The sequence below is a fragment of the Triticum aestivum genome, chromosome 7B, assembly GCF_018294505.1.
Source record: "Triticum aestivum cultivar Chinese Spring chromosome 7B, IWGSC CS RefSeq v2.1, whole genome shotgun sequence".
Classification (NCBI taxonomy): Eukaryota; Viridiplantae; Streptophyta; class Magnoliopsida; order Poales; family Poaceae; genus Triticum; species Triticum aestivum.
The window spans coordinates 302092746-302114382 of record NC_057813.1 but is presented as its reverse complement, the minus strand read 5'-3'; the positions used below and the strand labels follow the sequence as shown (position 1 = coordinate 302114382).

Here is a 21637-nt window from a genome sequence, read left to right as displayed (position 1 = left end):
GAAAGGGGAGTCGTCTCTGCTTTGTCAGTACGCAGATGTCGCAGAACTGCTCCACATGGTCGAGGCATGGCAGGCCTCGCACCATCTCCTTGGCACTTAGACGCTTCAGGGCCTCAAAGTGAAGGTGCCCAAAGCGCTCATGCCACTGCCACGCCTCGTCGTCTCGACGGACAGCGAGACAGACCGGTTGTGCCACCTGCACATCAAGGACGTAGAGTCGATTTTCACCTCTGGGCACCTTGGCGAGAAGGCGACGCTGGCGATCCCAGATGCGTAGGACCCCATGCTCAATCAGCACGCGTGAGCCGTTCTCATCCAGTTGTCCCAAGCTGATGATGGAATTCCTTAGCGCGGGGATGTAGTAGACACCGGTGAGCAGCCGGTGCTCTCCCATCTTGGTGGTGAAGATGACGGAGCCGACGCCCTTTATCTCCACAGCGGAGGCATCCCCGAACTTGACGGAGCCTCGCGCATCGGAGTCGAGCTCGGCGAAGAATTCCCTTCGACCGGTCATGTGGTGGGTGGCGCCGGTGTCGAGGCACCACCCCGTAGCCTTGTCCTTCCCGGAGCCATCGCCGAGAAGAGCATGTGCTTTTGGCTCATCGAGGTGGATGAAAGCCTTTGCGACTGGAGTCGCCGAGGGTAGCTCAATGCTTGCATGCGCCATGAACAGAGCCGTCTCCTCCTCCTTCGCCTGTGCGACGTGAGCCTGGCCTTGTCGTGGTTGCCGACACTCATTGGCCCAATGGCCAAACCGGCCACAGTTGTGGCAACTGTTGTCTTGTGCCGGCCTGGGCTTGCCAGCGGCGCCGTCCTTGGCGCCTCCGCGGGCGTCACCTTCGGCACGTCCTTGTGCCCTGCCCGGGGGGCCTCTTCGCACCTTACGCTGCTTGCCACGCTTGCGGCCGCCCATCGAGGAGGAAGGCTCCCCCTTCTTCTTGTCACCAAGGCTGGGATCCCACTGCTCCCGAGTTAGGAGCAGCTTCCCGCCGGTGGTGACGGGCCCCGAGGGGGGGTGTGGCTCGTCGGTGTCGACGACCTTGAGTCGACCTATCGCCTCCTCGATCGTCATCGTGGAGAGGTCCAGCAACGACTCGATCGAGCGAGCCATCTGCTTGTACTTCTCGGGAATGCACCGAAAAAGCTTCTCGACAGCTCTCTCCTCGGTGTAGGTGGCATCGCCAAACTTCACCATCTTCTGCAGCAGAGTGTTGAGACGGAGAGCAAAGTCATCAACGTCCTCACCTGGCTTGAAGCCCAGGTTCTCCCACTCCTTACGAAGTGCCTGCAGGGTGGACTTGCGAGCACGGTCGCTGCCGATGCGTGCTGCGGCGATGGCGTCCCAAGCCTCCTTGGCAGTCCGCTTGTTGGAAAGCGAGAACTGCATCTCGGGCGGGACTGCGGCGATGAGGGCGTCCAGCGCCCGTCGATCCTCTAGGTGGTCGACGTTGCTGTCCTGGACTGCCTCCCACATGCGCCGCACCTGGAGCCTGACCTTCATGATCCCGGCCCACTCGACGTAGTTGGTTTTAGTGAGGGTAGGCCACCCAACACTGGAACCAACATCCCTGACCACAGTCCGGACCTCGTAGAGGCCGCGGTCCTGGTCGTTGCAGCCGCCATCGCGGTGCGCGCCTCCACCTGGAGCGCGGGCGTGCTCGGCTGCCCACTGCGCCGTCCGCTCCTGCGCCACTTTGGCGCGATCTGCGTCGGCGCCGTCGTCCGCAGGCGCGGAGCTGCTGGAGCTGCCGGGGCTGCCGCGGAGTGCCTTGGCATCCGCCGTAGCCTCACGGGCTGCTTCTTCTGCTGCTGCTGCTTCTACCTCCGCCCTGGCTGCTTCTACCTCCGCTCTGGCTGCTGCCAGCTTCGCTGCAGCCAGCCTCGACACTCTTGCCGCCGCAGCAGCCGCTGCTACAGCTGCTCGCTCAGGCTCCTCTGCCACGGCGCGCTCGGCCTCTTGCCGGCGCCACATGCTCGAGGTAGCCGTGTGCTGAGAGCGACCTGCAGACATGGCTCGCTGCAGGGGGGCTGTTGCGTGAAGAGGAGGCTGATGAAGACGAGCTGCTGCTCGACAGTCCGGAGGGAGGAAGGTAACCAGAGGCAGACGGAGCAGCTGCTGCTACCGACTTGGGCTGCTCACAGGAAATGCTCAGGGTGCAGGTTAACGAGGCTCTGATACCACTTGTTAGACCTTTCAGCCTGAGCATTGATAGTTGTGGATGACACTAGGAGAGTTGGGACAATTTTCGTTGGTTTATTTCTCACACAATGCCATACCCACCTGAGGGGTTGGGGATACATATTTATAGGCTGCTAGCCAGCCAAGGCATATGCTAAGATGCTGCTAAGATGCCAGTCTAAGATGCTAGTCTAAGATGCTAGTCTAAGATGCTAACTGACAGTCCTTGATGGTCAAGAACAGAACTCTATCCTAACTGCCACAAGGACCATGTGCTACAGCCCCACAATGACCCTAGTACACAGACTTATCCATCAAGGACGACAATCGGAACACATGCGATATGTACCATCTTTCTTGGGAACAAGGATTACCGGTACGGCACATGGGCTCAAGCTTTCTTGTACATGTCTGTTGTCGATGAGTTGTTGTACTTGCCGTTGGATCTCTTTGGTTTCTTCGGGATTGACGCGGTATGGTGCCTTGTTAGGAAGTGGTGCTCCCAGGATGAGGTCGATGCGGTGTTCGATGCCTCGAAGAGGAGGTAGACCCGGAGGTAGGTCGTCGGGGAATACATCCTGGAATTCCTGCAATAGAGAAGATAACACTAAAGGTAGATTTTGAGAGGTGTTAGTTTTGGGTGCCTCGTCCTTGCACAAAAGGACATAGTGCATGACACTTGATGGGTCCTCACACACTTCTCTCATCTCACTTTTGGTGGCAAATAACACTAAGTTTTTCTTGTCGCTCATCGTGGAGGCACTCAATTTGGGCTTGTGGCGCTCTCTCTTTTCAGTGGTTCGCTCTCTCTCTCTCTCTATATATATTTTCTCCACGATGGGTGGCTTGTTTGTCGGCGATCACTTGACTAGGTGACATAGGTCGTAGCACGTCCTCCTTTCCCTTCATCTTGAAGCTATAGTGATTGGTACGCCCATTGTGGATGACGCCTTGGTCGAATTGCCATGGTCGTCCAAGAAGGAGGTGGCAAACGGACATGAAACTTGCACCATATGTTCCACTTGAATAGTGCCGGAGTCGCTAAACCATTGGACCTTGTAGGGGTGGGGATGCTTCATCTTGATCAATTGGAGCTTGGAGCATAGTTCTTCACTTGCCAAGTTATGGCAACTTCCTCCGTCGATGATGACCTTCACGGACCTTCCATTGATGCCCGCCTTGGTGTGGAAGATATGGCATCTTTGGTCTTCGTCTTGATGATGTTGAAGTGTCAGGACTTTGGAGACAACGAGAGCGGGGCTCGAATCTTCGTCACAAAAGACTTGATCATCTTCATCTTCGTTCACTTGCCGGTGCATGGCCACTTGCTCAAGGGCTTCCATTTCCTCTTCACTCATGGAGTCATAGGTTCCGTCATCGTTGAGTATCATGGTGTGCTTGTTGGTACACTCGAAGGACTTGTGGCCTCGGCCGCCGCACGTGAAACACTTGATTGAACTTGTCTTGATGGTCTCATCGGTTGGAGTAGATGATGATGAAGCTCTCGGCTTGAAGTTGCTTGCAGTAGGAGGACGACTTGATGATGTCGAAGTTTTCTTGTAGCTTGACTTGTCGCCATTGCTTGGTGAAGTTTTTGTCGAGGTAGGAGTCGTTGTAGTCGTAGAAGCTTGGTTTGGTTGTAGGAGACGCCGTAAGTCTTGGAAGAGTACTTGGCATACTTGAAGTCATCTTGCACTTGACGTTCCGCCTTGGTAGCTTGGTGCACTAGCTCGATGAGGTTGGAGTAAGGTTGGAAGTCGGCGATCTTCTTGATAGGGTGATTGAGCCCATTCAAGAAACGTGCCATAGTTTGCTCATCATCTTCCGTGACATTCGCTCGTATCATGGCAATCTCCATTTCCTTGTAGTACTCTTCAACGCTCTTTGTTCCTTGCTTGAGTAGTTGTAGTCGCTTGAAGAGGTCGCGGTCATAGTATGTTGGCATAAAGCGCGCTCTCATGACATCCTTCATTTGATCCCATGTTGTTATGGGTGGTTCACCTCTTGCTTCTCGTCGCTCAATGACTTGCTCCCACCAAATGAGGACATAGTCTTGGAACTCAAGGGATGCCATGGCGATCTTGTCTTCCTCATAGTTGTGCAAACGAAATTTTTTGTCAACCTTTAATGCCCATGAAAGGTACTCTTCGGGATCATTGCTTCCGGTGAACTTGGGCATGGTGAACTTGAGCTTGCCATAGCGTTGCTTTTCATTGTGTTGGGGTCGAGGGTGATGATGCCCTTGACGTGGAGGGTTGCCAACCTCATGTTGCTCTTGGCGTTGAGGATTCCCATTGTCTTGTTGCTCTTGGCGAACTTGGGGTTCTTGTCAAGGAGCTTGTGGAACTTGTCGGTGTACTCTTGCTTGATAGTTCCTCTCTTGGACTTACTCGCGAAGCGCTTCTTGCTCACGAGTATGCCAGTTGCGTGCGGCAACGGCGCGACTCGTCTCTCGAAGGGCATGTTGCGCCTCAAGTGCTTGAGCTTCACGCCGTTGTTGTTGTTGACGTTGTGCCTCGGCATCTTGTTCGTCTTGGTGTTGGCGCGCCCGCTCTTCCTCTTGTTGGCGTTGACGTTGTCTTTCTTGTGCTTACGCAAAGGTAGCTTGATTTTGACGATGTCGATGTTCTTGCGCTAGAAGTTGCTCTTGAGGATCGGTTTCGTGTAGAGGATTGCGGTTTGCTTGACGATCTTGGCGCGCGGCTCGTCGAAGAGTGTTCGATGTTGGTGTACTTGAACCGGAGATGGTGTCGGAGGAATGTCGACTTGAGTGGCTCCGTCTTGAATAGGACGACGAGGTAGAAGAGCGGTTGACCAACAAGGCATGAATCTCGTCCATTCTTGCATTGTTCTCTTGTTTTTGTTCGTCGAGCTTGTTGTCGAAGTAGTCTTGTACGTCACTCGGATTGTCGCAAGTCGGTGGCGAGATGGTTGATGCAGCCGCTCAATGCTTGTTGTTCTTGATGCAAAGCTCGTTGTGCGCCGAAGAGGTGGTTCTTGGTGACGTAGGTGTTCGGGTCCTCATCTTGCTCGATGTAGAGTGGGTTGGTAGAAGTAGTTGGCCTATCCATCATTTCAAGTAAAGTGTGAGTGGGAGAAAGAGAATAACGTTACCAAATGTAAATGTACCTTGACCGATGTTGAGAATGGATCAAAGATCACTCAATGATGTAACAAGGAAATAGTACAATTGGTACCAGTTCCCGTCAATCTCTCACACCTACACAAGGTTTTCGAGTCGATGAGCCGACGAGTCGCTCAGGGGGGGCGACTCTAGACTAGTCGTGACTAGTCTAGACTCATGGTCGACGAGTCGACATGCGATGAGTCGACGTGAGTTAAGCAGTAGGGAGCAGACCAGCAGCAGACCAGCAGCAGCCAGCGGCAACCAAGGGAGGAGTCGCAGCAACCAACCAAGACAAGGCCATCAGGAGATGGGAGGAGCAGCCCAACAACAGCGGCAACCAAGGGATGAGCAGCAGGCAGCAGCAACCAGGGGAGAAGGGGACGAGCAGCAAGCCAGGGCGGCGGCTGCTGCAGAAGAGGGCTGGGTCGGGGGAGGGGGGCTGGAACTGTTCGATCTAGGTTTCCAGACGCTCCAATCTTCCTTCAATACTGGCCCACACGGCAATATTGGCCCAGTAAGGCCCAATGAAACCCTAGCCTGCCTAGCTCAATCTGGACCATCCATATTCTCTAATCTTCACCGTCCATCCACTCTCGTCTTAACTCTCTCTCTCACCTGCTCCCCTTCCAGCCCCCAGGCACGAATCGACAGCCGCAATGGCCTTGCTGCAGCTCCTCCTCCATGGCTTCTCTGCCTCCACCCCTTCCTCTCCGCCTCCCCCATCCTTCCCTGGAGCCACCCCTCCTTCCCTGCTCCATTTTCTCTGCCCAACTTCTCTTTCATGACAGATTGAACGAGTCGTTCGCCTCAAAAACTGCGACTAGTCGAGACTAGTCGGGACTAGTCGATCGAGTCGATCGACTCATCCAATGATTCGAGTCGACAGGTTGAGTCGACCTTCATGTAACGACTTGTCGACTAGTCGACGACTAGTCGCGACTAGTCGTTCGACTCGAAAACAGAGCACCTACACAAATAAGCCCTTGGAGGAGCTCAGTTAGGATGGTGGCACAAAATTTATGCAATTGTTAGCAAGACTCAATAATGTTGGAAAAGATTCACAAATTTGTTAATGCAACAAGTAGACAGATAGCAAAAGGAGGTACACGGAAACATACACACCGAAAGATAAATGGGGTCGTGCAACCAAAAATGAGCTCAAAATATGGAATCCACGGAAAATGCTCTTGTTGCACAACGCTAGAGAGACGCTAGCATGATTGCACTATAGGCGGACACGAGACTTGTGCACAACCTGCAAAGCAAAAATGCAACGACTTCTATCCCAAGTATGCTATATGTATGGTGTTCCGGTGATATGATCCAAGATGATCGAGTATGACAATCTTAATGTTGTATGATGCTATGGTTCTTGCTTAAAAGCTTATTTATTTATTTTTCCCTTTTGCTGAAAAGCTTGGTTGGCTCTGTCTCTTTTGAGCTCTTTCTCATGCAAAACTTCACGAACCAAGATAACAATTGTGTATATGCGATGACAACCTTGTGACACAAGAGATGATACCAAGATATGGACACCAAGATGATGTGATATATGCAATGATCACTAATGTGCACAAGTGACGTTGCCGGCAATACTCAAATGGCTAGTCTCGATAGGAAGGGTACGCAAAATGGGCTATGGGGTTATCAATGCAATGGCATGGAGTAGACAAAGATGCCGTCGAGGTTACCGTCCTTGCTTACGGTTGAAGGTGTCAAAATGGTTGAGCGGTTGTTGTCGATGATGAGTCCGCGACGAAGATGAGCGGCGGTGGTGTTGATGTCGCACCGTCCCTAAGTAGCCGAAACGCATTAGGAAACGGAAACCGCAACTCAAATTCTCAAAGAACAAAACGTGTCAAAATTTGTCGGAGTTGGTGGTGGGTAATCGATGGTGGTTCGCGGGAAGCGGTGGTGGTCGCGAAAGGTGTATTGGTAATGGAGTATGTGCAGAAGTGGACGTGGATCGGTGGAGGTGGCCGAACTGAAAATTTTCAGTTTCGTCAGGAAACGTCGGACATCCAGTGGTGGTCGGACGACCGGTACTCGTCGGACGTCCGGTGTCTGGGCGATTTCGGGCACGGGATGAACTTCTAGGGTTCGTGGTGGAGGGGCAAAATTTGGGCAAAATTGGACGAATTTATGGATGGAAATGGTGGAGATGATTGGGGAAAGCTAGATCCACTCGTGGCAAAGCAAATCCATGGATCAAATCCAACAAAACTTCATCAAAACCAACAAATCACAAAAAAAATTTGGGGCTATTTTCGTGGGGGAATTTTCGAAATTGGGACAAAATCAACAAGGGTAGTGCTCGAAATTCGTGATCAACCTTGGCTCATGATACCAAGATGATGCAGGGTGGAAACCCTAGGGCCGATCTTCCACGATTTGGAGGTGATCCTACGACGAACACGAAGAACACGAGGGGAAACACTCAAATCAACGTGAAAGATCACACATGCGCTAGATCCTCGAACATAAAGAGTGATACAAGATCCACGATCAACAAAGGACGATACAAGTAGCAACTTCTTCTCCGTGAGGAGGTCTTGAGGGGTCTTCCCGTGAGGGGTCTTGAATCAACACACAGGCGTCGGACGTCCGACAGCTACCGGTCGTCCTGTGGCTCGCGAGGGTCCGGAAGTCTGGTACTTGTCGGAAGTCCGATGTTTTGGCTCGGGATGGTCGGCGTCGGATTTCCGGCCGGCGTCGGACGTCCGGGGCGTCGGTCGTCCGGTGGTCTCCATACTTTTGATGTTTTGGTTCTGTGATGGTGGCGCCGGATGTCCGGCGGGGCTCGGTCGTCCGGGCGCTGGGAGGTGTCGGTCGTCTGAGGCGCGTTGGACGTCCGGCCGTTGTAGCGTTCGCTGGCTAGGGCTGGCCTGGCGGGCTGGTGCATCAGGCGTCGGACGTCCGACACGTCTCGGACGTCTGGTGGCTGGAGAATTTCTGGCTGCTTCTCTTCTCGCTCCTTGTACTTGGTGTCCTCGCCGCCTTGTCCGTTGGGCGTAGCTGATCCGTGGCCTTCCTCCAAGTACCTGATCACGCATAGGGTCTCCGCTTGAGGTAGTAGCCATGTCTCATATGTAGAAAGTGGTAGTTCGGAGAGGAGCGAGCTCACCTTATCTTCGATAGCCTTTGCTCGAGCTCTTGTCATTGGTCCAAGCGGTGTCGTGGGAGACGTAGGTATGTCCATGGGGATGACCGTGGGATGCTTCGCATCAGAAGCATAGGTGGCCGAAGCCGTCTTGTTCCGAGCCAAGTTGTTTGTAGCTCGTTCTTGTATTTGTAGTCGCTGTCTTCCGTTGCTTTCGAGCAGCCCAGGCCCAATAGGCGCACCCAATGGTCCAGTCCATGACGAGAGTCGGCTTGGTCGCTAATAAAAAATTATTGTTGAATAATGACACAAAGGACGAATGTATCCAAACTATCGTCGGGCTGATTGGATTACCAGAACCGACGTAGATGAACTTGCCCATCCCCTAGTAGGGCCTATATGGGCCACCACTGACGGAACCTAAACCGACATATCTCGAGGTAGGGATCCTAAGCTAGGCCTCTAGGAGCGATGGTAGCAAGGACACATGATTTTACCTAGGGTTGGGCTCTCTGAGGAGATAATACCCTACATCCTGTTTGTGTTTATTGCGTTGGAGTGTAGCACAGAGTACATGTATCTACCAAGAGATTGTAATGTGTAATGTTGTCTATCGTCTAGTCCAGCCTCGGCTTATATAAGACACTGGAGCCCTAGGATTACAGGAGTCCTAGTCGGCTACGTTGGTGGAGAGGAATCCTCCACGGATATGGAGTCCTTGTCTTGAACTGCAAGGCTTCTTGATTCTCCTGGTAGGTCGCCGCCCCAAGACGAAACCGATCTAGGGGTCCTCAGCCCGGCTCACCAGGCCGGGAGTCGATGTGGTGAGAGCCCCCCTAGATGGGACACCGTCGCTCTGTTCTGGCCATCAGCAGCGACAGGTTTAATGCCACGCTCAATCACAGCCCCCATTCATCAGGGTGTCGACCATGCGCTCGCTGTACAGGATCCGGTTGCCATCCACCCACCGGCAGACGAACTCCCGCGTCGCATTCTGATTGAGGTGGCCCGAGCCGCTGCTGCAACTCCAGCAGCAGCAAGAACGAACAGAGGCAGGCTGATCGGTGTGTCCTCCGCCATGTACACCACCACGCCATCGCCTCCGGGTCGTCCAACCCACCGCCGAAGCAAATCGGAACACGAGGTGTGGGAACCAACCCTTGACGCTGTTGGTGGATGTGCCAGTGATGACGCCGACTCTACAATTGAACAGAGACCATGCACTGTAATTGATTATCATGAGCTAACCAAACATGTTTAAAACTTTGCCCATTCCGTTTACGGTGCCGGTATGACCTCATTACAATTGTGTCTGCGTTACTATTCTTAAACCAAATATCTCTGCAGTTCTTTTCTACCTACAGACTTCACATGCCAAGCATTTAACCAATGCAAGTGCGTCGGTTCTAGTTCTGGTGTTTGTGGAAGAATGTTTGTTTTGCAAAGTATTACCGATTAATTGCTTAATTTTCAATACTTTCTTTAAGTCAATGCAAACATCTACCATGCCACATGTTAATCTTGCTCCTACCTCTAGGTCAGGAGTGATGTTACACGTTATAGATATGGTGATGAGCAGCATCTCGATGAAGCTCTAAAGCGGATCTTTCAATATGGTTTGGTAATTCCTTGTTTTGGTGCTTTGCCATAATCTGACATTATCTCTCCTTTTATTCGTATTATACCTATATATTCAAGTTCACCTCAGCTCCTGAATATTTTCTAGTTAATCTCTTTCTTTACATTGGAAGGATTCTGCTACTTTATCCTACTTATCTTCTTTCCTTCTATCGAACTGGCAGGGTGGCGGCATTCCAAGACGTAGTGCACCTATATTACAAAAGATTCAAGAAGTAAATTTTGCATTTACTTTGTTCCTTGGAGTAGTCTTTTCTACAGATGGTTATACTTACTGCAAAGCACACATTTAATTTTTGACAATTTATATTGAGATAGTTACATCAAGTGCCATTAGATCCTTTTTTTGTCTCATCAGTGGCCCCGTATTTTATCGCCTTGTCATTGGTCAGCATTACCACAGATCTCTAGGCAAAATACTAGATGGTGTTGACTAAGATGGACGATGCGAGGACTATAGCTATAGCTTAAGTAGGACTAGTTTTGAAAGGCAGAGTGAGATGTATTCAGGAGCAGTGGTATTTTATCCGAATACATGATGTACAAATCTCAGAAAAAAATTTAGCCTTCATGACGGAGTACTGTTATGGGTTGTTACTGATTACATGATGTAGAAATTTTAGCAAGAAATTTGGCCTTCATGAGTATTGTTATGGCTTGTTAATAAATTCACGATGTAGAAATTACATAAAGTTTAGCCACTCTTTCAACTTCCCATATGCTCTACGGAAATTTCAGTGGCTTGTGTTTGTTGATTGTTTTCATGTTTTTAGTAAAGTTGACTGGTCTTTATCTTTGGTTTATTTACACCAAAATTCTTTACTCCATCAAATCATCACATGATTTAACAAAAGGACATTTCAGTTCACTTGCGTAATTCTTGGTTCTGGGATTCATAGTATATTTTCCATGTAGGTAACTGATGATGGGAAATACTGTTTAGTACTGGAATTCGAAGCCAAATCGTTGGAGCTATCAGATTTTGAGAAGAGGCAGGTTAGCCCCCTCCTTTATTTGTTCATGGTTTCTAAATATACCCCCTCCTTTATTTGTTCCGGGTTTCTAAATATAAAAAGATCACCACTGTGGAGTTAAATAAATGTTGTCAAAAATAAATGCATGCAGAGAGAGCTAGTTACCTTAGTAGTCTCAAAAACTATTTTTATACTAATCTTATAGTGTTAGTTTCAGTATGTGAAAAGGACAAGTTAAAGAAGTGAGCCTAACTCACTTGGTTGGGGAGTAGATGTACCTACACACTACGGCCTGCTTCCTCTAGGGGATTAATTCCACCCAGGGGTTGGGTCATCTCCACCCCCTCACCTAACCCCCACAATTCCCTTCACTTCTAATCCCTGTCAGTGGAACCTGTTCAGTTAGCTCCAGCGAACCACCCATACAAACTGTGAACAACTTCAATCGTTGGTACAAGCATGGACTGGTGCTGATAAGCAGTGCCGCACTAAACAGTGAACAAATCTCTGAAGGCTACACACATGACATCTCCATGCAAGCTATTGCAAATTTCAGAACTCCAGATCAGCTGATGAATTTCTTGCAATGCTTCCAGTCTATGTTATTATCCACTGATGAAAACAATTATTCAGCATGCGTACAAGGCCAATTTTTTTCTGGAAGGGAGATCAGAATCTCCGGCCTTTGCTTCATTGCGATGCACACAACCATTCTTATTAATTATTAAGCCTAGTATATAACAAAGGGAACCACGGCTGAACCATTACAAGCTATGACATTAATAGTTTAATACCTATAGCTAGATCAGACTTCTTCCGCAGCAACACCTTCAAGAAGGGATAAACGTCCTCATGCTATCGTCTCGCCAAGTCTGGCCAGAAACGGCCCGGACAAGGATTTTCGTCATGGTTATCGAGACCAGCCAATGAAGACCAGCACAACAAGTAGACAACGACTTCAACAATGTAACGACGCAAGTTTGTTGCTGCTGATACCGACCAATAAAGGTAAGGACAAGAGTTTTCACACTGGACACGGAGCAGTGCTCCTGTCAGCATCTAAATGATGGATCGTTCGATAGTCGCCTCCGCCGGTACTCCACGCAAAGGCCAAAAGGCGCTGACTAATTGGTGCGATGTCTTCACACCACACCGACCGTCAGGTGGACGCCCATGTCTCAGCGAGGAATTGGCTACTGCCAGTCCACACTGGCGTGAGTTACAATGCAGCATCCACCATATTGTCGGAGCCGCTGTCCTATTGCTAGAAGCTGGTGTGTAACCGCTAGTGCGCCCCTTGCTCATGTTACCTATGAATTGAGATACGAGAGTGAGCGAGAGAGGAAGACGGAGACGCACGAGTTTTCTGCTGCGTAATTCTTTGCAGTTTTTCTAGCTTTCTCCTTTTATTCCGAGAGAAACAGTAAACGTGCCATGTAGCTCGCCCAACGACCAGTCATGCCATCCCATGACCTGAGCTTGCACCATGCCATCCTACAATCTTGCCGAGGATCGCACAGACCATGTCCTTCTGCTCAATTCTGTTAGAGTTATATTAGTGATGTCTTTTAGTGATGTCTTTTGGCCTTTTGCATTCTAGTCTCTTGGCATCCTTTTTTTTGAGCTAATCTTGGCATCCTTTTGTTGCCTTTTGGCATCCTCGCGTATGTGTACATATGCTAGTTTTGGTATCCCAATAATACAAGTTGCTTTGATAACATGGTAACAGATCCCAGGTTTTAGGGTCTCCACTGCACGTTGCAACTCGTGCTGCTCGAATGAGTTTTTTTTCCCGGTCTTCCTTTGATCTCTACATCGATTTCTTGGTTATTTCTCCTGATCGCTCGCAGCTGCCCTACTGCTGTTTTCGGTCTTCGATCGGTTTGGATCTGCTACTGTACGCGTGTGACGCCTGCTGATCTGCTGCTCCAGATCGAGCCGCTGTCCGCCGTCTATACAGTTCGTATCATCCAAGGTCGCCGTCTGTACGGTTCGTTTTGCCCTGAGAATCTCTGCCTAGAGCCCCTGCTCGTTTTGCGCTAGCTTCCAAACCCACTTAGTTAGGAGGGCCACGTTCATTAGTTTGGAGTTAAGGATTCCCAATCCACCAAACTTTTCAGGCCTGCAAATCGCTGCCCACTTCACTAAGTGATACTTCTTTTTGGTCCCGGTCCCTTACCAAAAGAACTTTGACCTAGGGGTGTCAAGCTTGGCGTGGACGCCGTCAGCGAGGAGAAACATCCCCATGGTAAACATGGGCAGCGAGGAAAGGCTAGTGTTTGTTAGGATAAGCCTGGCAGCGGAAGACATGAACCTACCTCGCCAAGGGCTTACCCTATTCGCCACCTTGCCATAAAGGGGCTCCCACTCATGGATAGAAATGTGTTTGTCCGTGATCGGGAGGCCCAGGTACTTAATTGGAAAGCTCCCAAGCTTGCAATTAAGGAGGTTGGCAACACGGGTCGCCTCTTGGCCAGCCATCCCAATGGCGATAACTTCACTTTTGAGGAAGTTAATCTTGAGGCCCGATATTACTTCGAAAGCGAGGAGAATGAGCTTGATGGAATCAATGCTATGGTCGTCAGGCTCAAAAAGTAGCATCGTGTCGTCCGCATATTGGAGGTGCGTGACACCACCCGGAATGAGGTGGCTGACCACTCCGCGGATATGCCCGACACCCTTGACCTTGTCGATCATGGCCGAGAGGGCGTCCGCAACTAGGTTAAAGAGCAGGGGGGAGATGGGGTCTCCTTGCCTTAAGCCACGCTTGTTGCGGAAGAAGTTCCCTACTTCTCCGTTTATGGACACCGCAGTCTGGCCCCCCGAGACCAGCTGCATGATGCGATGGGTAAAACCTGATTCAAAACCCTTTCGAATCAAAACCTCTCGAACGAACTACCAGTTCACTCGATCGTAGGCCTTCTCAAAGTCGAGTTTGAGGAGCACGACCTGTTGTTTAGTACGCTTAAGCTCGTGGATAATTTCCTGCAGAACTACCGGACCCTCTAAAATGTTGTGCCCTTTGAGGAAAGCCGACTGGCTTCTATTAATCACGCGCTGGGCTATGGGGGCGAGCCTAGTAGAGTAAGCCTTAGCACAAATTTTGAAAGGCACATTGATAACACTGCGTTTGGATGTCTGTATTGGGCTCTCTGTAATGGATTTGGTATTGGGCTGCCCCAATTCAGCTGTTTGGATGTACTCTGAAACAGCAGACCGAATTGGTAACAAATACGCAGCCGTTTTCGCTCGCACACGCCCACTCCTCGCGGCAATTCGGAGGGCCACACCTCCGATTTCAGCCGAATTGGCTCAAGCCCGCAAAAGAAAACGGTTTGGGCCTCGCTGTCGTCCCTTCGTTCCTCCACCACGAGACAAAGGACGGCGGCAACCAGGCAGCTCGAAGACGGCGGCGCGCAGGCAGATGGAAGATGGCGGCGCGCAGGCAGATGGAAGATGGCGGCGCCCCGCAGATTGACACCCTCCCATCCCCTTTTTCCTCCGCCGCCGATCCTTCCTATCCTCCGGCGCCCCTTCCATTGTCTCCGGCCATGCTCGTCGCGGCCAGATCCCATCTGACCTCCGATGGTTGCGGCTGCAGTGCCTGCCGGCGCCGGCCCTTCCCTTCGTCCCCGGCGCTGCGGTGACCCACCGCCGGAGCCCATCTCCTCTCCCTCGGGCCTCCTCAGACGAGACACGGCTCCCCTTCTTCCTGGTCCTCCTCTGCCTAGGTAGCTACTGCCGGATCCCAAGACGGCTCCCCTTCTTCATGCATCAACACGGCTCCCCTTCTTCCTCCAACATTCTAGAATATTTGATAATTTTTTCTGCTGCTATATAATCATCCAATTGTAGTCACACATTATACAACTTTTGTTTTGATCCATATACTAATGTTGCTATGCAATTCCATAGTTTGACATCCAAACATGATTCCGTATTGAAACCTCAGTAGGATTCCGTGAGCCAATTCAGTTAACATCCAAACAACTGAATTCACATTCATGTTCATTACAGTTCCCTGGCTGAAATGGAATTGAAACTAATACAATACAGAGGTCTCCAATACAGACATCCAAACACAGCATAAGGGTAATCGGCCGGTATTGCTTGATCGAGTCGGCCCCTTTAACCTTAGGGATCAAACTAATGACAACAAAGTTCAGGCGCAATATGTCTACCGTGCCTAGTGCAAACCCGTTGATAATGTCGTAGAACAATCCTTTCAAAGAAGGCCAAAACCGCTTGAAGAAAGGCACCGGAGAGCTTGAATATTGTCGGTGATGGCTTGGGAATCATTAGGCGAAGCACATATACCTTGCCTTTCCACTGGAAGCTATAGTACGGGAGATTTTATTTTAGTTGAGTTGAATAAAACTAGAGACAACTAGAGAAAACGTCTCATGTCGGGGGACACCAAATATCTTCGTTGCTGATCCGTGGGGATTTTGTTGTTGCTGCGCGCGAAGTCGATCCAATCTACTTGATGCAAGTTTTTGATCTTACGCTCTTGCATCTTTGCTCGACCAGAATTTCTTTTTGCTGCTGCTAGTACCATGAAAAGGTCGGGCCAACGTACGACTCGCCATCTAGTCGAGTCTATATCAGTCCCAATCTTCACAATAATGAGATGGCAAAAGGAAAAAATCACAGTAACTGAAGAAACACAAGAGGGCAAACTAGATGAACAAGTTTCCATCACACATGTTCTCTCAAAACATCCAAAAGAAGAGATACATATAGATCCACAGTCAACAAAAGAAAAGGTAAAATGATAGAGTTCTTCCTAAAACTCCAAGAGAGATGGGGCCTTGAGAGATTTTTCTCTCCAAACCCTAGAAGGGGAGGTAGTCTTATTTATTTTATTGGGAATTCTTCTCCCTTAGGACGTCTTGATCCTCTAGGAGGTGATTAGGTGAGCAAAGCTCTCTCAAGGTCTAGGTATGATTTGCTAACCCTAATTTGAGTGCATGGTACGTTTTATATAGCTAAGGGGCGAAAGGGCAGATGAGAGAGAGGATACATGACCTCTTGGCCAGATCTGCACATAGGCAGAGGCCGGACAGTCTGGGTTGGTGGCCAACTATTCTTGGTTGCTAGCCGGATAGTCCGTCTACTAATGTAGGCTCGGCTCCAGGCTGGCACAATGTTCATGAGTAGAATAACCTACACGGGCCACACAGTCTGGGTTGCTACCCGGATAATTCGACCGATGGCCGGACGAAGAGCCGGACGAACGGTCAGAGGGCTTCTTTCACCGACTTTGATTTTGGGTAATGATGTTCCGGGCACTTCATAGTCTTGGTTGGTAGCCGGACAGTCCGGCCGCTAAAGCCGTGCAACATTTCTTGTTCTTCTTCTCCTCAGCGACTTGGCCTTCTTCCATCACTCCTTCATGGATGGATCCTTGGTATTTGAGAATGCATAGGATCTTGGATTGAGGTGGTAGGCATGTCTCATGTGAATGCACCGAAAGTACGAAGAGAAGCGAGTTCACCTCAGATTCAATGGCACGGACACGGGCTCTAGTCACTGGTCCAGTTGGCACTTGGGGTGTTGATGAAAGATCCATGGTGATGTACTGATGTCCATGGGCTGCTTGTCTCCGCCACTCCACTCACAAAGATTGACGAAAAATAATTTTCCTCGTTACGCATGTATGCTGGCTCAAGGAGGATGAGACCAATAGTGCATTCTTTAAGATCCATGCGGCCCATAGACTCGAGAAGAATCGCATCTTCTCCATCAAGCAAGGCGACCGTACCGTTTTTGACGAGCCGGGCATGTCCAAAGCTAACTATCTCCATTTCTCCTCCACGCTCGGGACCCCTTGTGAGCAGAAATTCTCCATCGATCTTGGCCAGATCGACAACCGCAACTTCGACCTATTCGACCTCGAGCATCCCTTTACCGAGGAGGAGATTTGGCAGGCCATGAAGGTGTTGCCTCGCGGGAAGGCCCCGGGCTCCGATGGGTTCACCTCCGAGTTCAAGGGTGATATTTGTGAGGTGTTCGACAAGTTCTTCTCCCTCAATGGCCGCAGCCTAGAGCGGCTTAATGAAGCCCTCGTCACGCTCCTTCCTAAGAAGCCGGATGCTTCCGCCCTCTCGGACTACCGGCCTATAAGCTTGATTTATTTGGTTGTTAAGCTTATCGCCAAGGTAATCTCACTTTGCCTTGCTCCCCGGCTGTCCCAGCTGGTGTTTGCTAACCAGAGTGCATTCGTCACCGACCGTTGCGTCCATGACAATTTCATGCTCATCCAGGACGGCCCGTCAACTCCACATCTTGCGGGTGCCCAGAGTTCTTCTCAAGCTTGACATCGCGTGCGCCTTTGACTAGTCTCTTGGCCATTCCTCCTCGAGGTCTTGCTTCACCTTGGCTTTGGTAGCCATTGGCGTGATTGGATCTCCATGCTACTTTGCACCTCCAACACACGCATTCTCATCAATGGATCGCCTAGGCCTTCGATCTCCCATGCCTGTGGGCTTCGGCGGGTTGATCCTTTATCCCCTATATGCTCTTCGCTATTGCCATCGATGCTCTAAATTCCCTTCTCATGCATGCTCACCGCTCCGGCGTGCTGCAGCGTCTCACGACACGCCATGCCGCCTCCAGCATATCTCTTTATGCCGATGACATCGTCATCTTCTGTCACCCATCCTTGCAAGATCCGCGTGCCATCCACGAGCTGCTTCGTGTGTTCGGCGAGGCTTCTGGTCTATGCACTAACTTTGCAAAAATGCTCGGCTACACCTATTCAGTGCGCTGACCCCTGACCCCGAGCAGCTCACCATTGGCAATGAGCTCTCATGTGCAATTGTCGTCTTCCCCATTACTTACCTCAGGACCCCCCTCTTGGTCCGGAAGCCTTCTGACCCCGAGCAGCTCACCATTGGCAATGAGCTCTCATGTGCAATTGTCGTCTTCCCCATTACTTACCTCAGGACCCCCCTCTTGGTCCGGAAGCCTTCTGCAGCAGAAGGCTTCCGGACCAAGAGGGGGGTCCTGAGGTAAGTAATGGGGAAGACGACAATTGCACATGAGAGCTCATTGCCAATGGTGAGCTGCTCGGGGTCAGGGGTCAGCACACTGAATAGGATAGCTGCAGAAGGCTTCCGGACCAAGAGGGGGGTCCTGAGGTAGGTAATGGGGAAGACGACAATTGCACATGAGAGCTCATTGCCAATGGTGAGCTGCTCGGGGTCAGGGGTCAGCGCACTGAATAGGTGTAGCCGAGCATTTTTGCAAAGTTAGTGCATAGACCAGAAGCCTCGCCCATCATCGTCAAGCAGCTGTCTTGGCACGCCACGCTCCTCTCCCACGAAGAGCGTCTTGCCCTGGTGCGTCACGTGCTATGTGCCATACCCACCCTCATCTTGGTGGCTCTGGCTAATTCTTAAGCAGATCAACCGAAGTATCCGTGAGTTCCTTTGGCACGGTTGGAAAGAGAGCGGCAACGGCCACGGTCCCGTGCACTGGAACGTGTTTGTCACCCTCTCGAGCTGGGTGGCCTTGGGATCCTGGACCTCCAGCGTTCCGGTGTTGCCCTGCGCATGCGATGGCTATGGCCTCAGCGGATCGACCCTTCTAGGCCTTGGGTTCATCTTCACCTACCAAGCGACCCAGACGCCTCATCCGTTTTCCAAGCATCCATCACCTGGACTGTTGGCAACGGGCACACTTGTGATTTCTGGACGGATCCATGGATCGATGACAAGGCCATCTCTGATTTGGCACCCTCTCTTCTACCCCTTGTTGCCCGGCGCCGATGCAAGTCTTGTTCGGTGACCGATGGGCTTCAGGGCCGCAGCTGGGTGGCCGACATTCGTGGGCGCGCTCATGCCAGGTGCTACGATCCAGTATGTCCAACTTTGGAGGCTTCTTCGGCCCGTACCCCTTTCTACAGCCTCTCTTGGCGGTCGTCCACCGATGGCTGTTACTTTGCCAAGTCATGCTATGTTCTCTTCACTGGCTCTAAGGTCGCCCCTTTTTGGTGTTTGACTTGGCGTTCCTGGGCTCTTCATTTGGCCTGCCAATATTGACCGCTGCTGAACCTTTACGAGGCTGGCCCGTCATTGCTTGCCGCACAACGACCGTTGCGCCCTTTGCGAGTTCCTTCCCTGGTGCGCGACGGACATTGCCGCTTTTCCTTCTGGCCATCGTATGGGGCTGGCCACGTTGGCAATCCTCACCCAGGGATGGCAATGGGTAGGGTATGGGCGGGTACGACCCTCTTCTACCCAAACCCATATCCAAAAAAGAATTCTATACCCACCCATTTCAATATCCATGGGCACAAAGTGGTACCCATGCCCATACCCATCGGGTATCCAATGGGTACAACATATAACTTTGGCATGACAAAAATTAAGATGAGAGAAGGGTCTAAATTTAGGTACTCGGCCATCACAATCTGGTTTGTAGCTGCAACAAAAGTTTGCAATGATGATTGGCAGATAATTAAAGGTCTTAATCTCCATTACAAACTAACATTGAAAACAAATTAAAGTTTGCAAACTTGCAATGCTAAGACTAATTGACCAAACAACATTGCATGATCCCTAATGCACGCCCATGCCTCAATGTTAACAACCAAGTAGAGGCACTTGCTCATTTTAGTCACCAATGGTGACTTCAGATTCACATTCCTCCTACAAAAGAAATAAAAAGTTTAAGAATGTACTCAATAACATCATCTGTACAGGATAAGTTGTAAATGGCAGCACTGTAATGTTACCATAACTTCTCCTTCATCTTCAAGAACAAACTGAATCGCAAATTGATCGGAAGTGACATTATCTAAAGCAAAGTTATTCTACATTTAGTAAGAAGATAATCAAAGTAAATGAGATGTAATTCATAATTCATGACTGGAATAAATGGATTATTACCAAGCAAATCAGCAGGAATCCATGCTTGCATGCATATAAGAGCTTCAGCGGTATTGGGTGACATATTCGTAGCTGACCTCTAACCTCTGTTCTGCCGGTGACGGTGACGAGCCGGTGTTAGGGGATGCCGCAGCACAACCTTACAAATTAGGCAAAAAAAAGAGAACAATCTATGCGTACTGTATGCCACTAAAATTCTACTATCACTCAAGCAAATTTATGCATACTGAATGTGTGTTGTTCTGCTGAAGCAATCTATGCGTACTGTTCTATCACTGAAGCAATCTATGCGTACCGTTCAGGGCTAGAAAAATACTCAACTCTTCCGTCGAACTAGCGTTGCTCTGGTTCTTCACTCGAATTAAACTTGGCTATCTTCCACCTCTGTTAGCCATGGTAGCTAGAGGAGCACCCTTCTTCTCGTGCAGACCTGCAGGTTCACTGGCTGGTGAGGCGGCGTCCCTTCTAGCGAGTGATGGCGGCGAGCGGCCTCTTCCCACGGGCTAGCGAACAGCCCTAGCCGGCGGCAAGGAAGGGCGGCCAACGCTCGACTAAGCGGCGGCAAAGCAGGATAGGGACGGCATGCGGCGGAATAGGGGATTAGATATTGGACATAGTGTTAGAATAAATCCGAGGCCACTGTCGATCATCCGAGGACCAAGCAATCACACAAGCACGACACCGAGATTTGTTAACGAGGTTCACCGATATGGCTACATCCCCGGGGCCTGACTATGGGCGCTCCTCCCCATGATACCGCTACAATACCGCACTCGGTCGCCCTGGACGCTGGCACATGCCGTCGGCTTTCCCTGCGTTCCGGTGCTATTATGTTGGCATAGGTTACATCGTGTGTCTACCCCTGCTATATATGAGAGGCCTAGGATACAAGTGTCCTACTAGGACACGACTCCATATCCTATCTAAACACAATACAACTACAAGTCCAACTGTAACCTATAGTGTACACAATATTCGACACAACTCTAACAAACTCCACATTGGCGAATATTCTCCATCACCTTGAATTCATCAATGCGTCAAACTTCCGTGTACATTGGACTTGAGCTTATCCCATGAGCATCGCTGCTACTCCAAAGACTCCATGTGACTCCACCTGCAACTTGTAGTCCCTTCTTTTCTTGACCACGGTCAACACTCGAGCAAAATTAAGTCCCTTGTTACTCTAGTTGTGCTCCCAACTTCCAGAGTACCCGTCCAACGCCATCACACACTGATCACTGACCTGCGTGAAAGTGAACAACTCACATATTGGGTGTCACACATAAGAGTTACCTGAACTCAACATTACCGCTCCTTTCTTGACCGCTTGTCTGAAACATGAAGGAATTTCACCGTTGCTTATAGTCATCCCGAGTCAAATTCGCAGTTGTCTCACCACATGTATGACCACCAGAGCCCTGGCACGTCTCCATGTCCCGTGCGTACCGCACGCCTCGCCGCTATTACCGCGTCAAGCCTCCGCTGTCCCAGTCGAGTCTCAAGGGTTGTGAAACCACACCACTCAACCCCCACTCTAGAGTACCACCGATCATCGCCGACCGATGACGAGTTTCACGCTTCCATCAGACCACTGGGCTCCAGTCCGAACTGCATGTCACTCGCTTTTCCCATCCGCTGAATAGGCTTCGATTCTCTGGATCCTTACACCGTAGCCCCTCAATCCAGCTCCACCTTCAACATGACTTCATGGTAGATGACCAG

The 21637-nt window shown here is 50.4% G+C and overlaps 1 protein-coding gene across 14 annotated transcripts in view; it reads left to right on the top strand.

The window, feature by feature from the left end:
• Positions 1-21637, top strand: part of LOC123155894 (thylakoid membrane protein slr0575) — a 40397-nt gene that overhangs the window by 8063 nt on the left and 10697 nt on the right. For 6 of the 14 annotated variants that reach the window (XM_044574037.1, XM_044574041.1, XM_044574040.1 and 3 more), the window contains exons 5-7: positions 9944-10027; positions 10209-10259; positions 10960-11040. In XM_044574037.1, the coding sequence (XP_044429972.1) occupies positions 9944-10027; positions 10209-10259; positions 10960-11040 (216 nt within the window). The remainder of the gene's footprint in view (positions 1-9943; positions 10028-10208; positions 10260-10959; positions 11041-21637) is intronic. The other 8 variants (XR_006477666.1, XM_044574038.1, XM_044574044.1 and 5 more) reach the window with 4 other exon arrangements.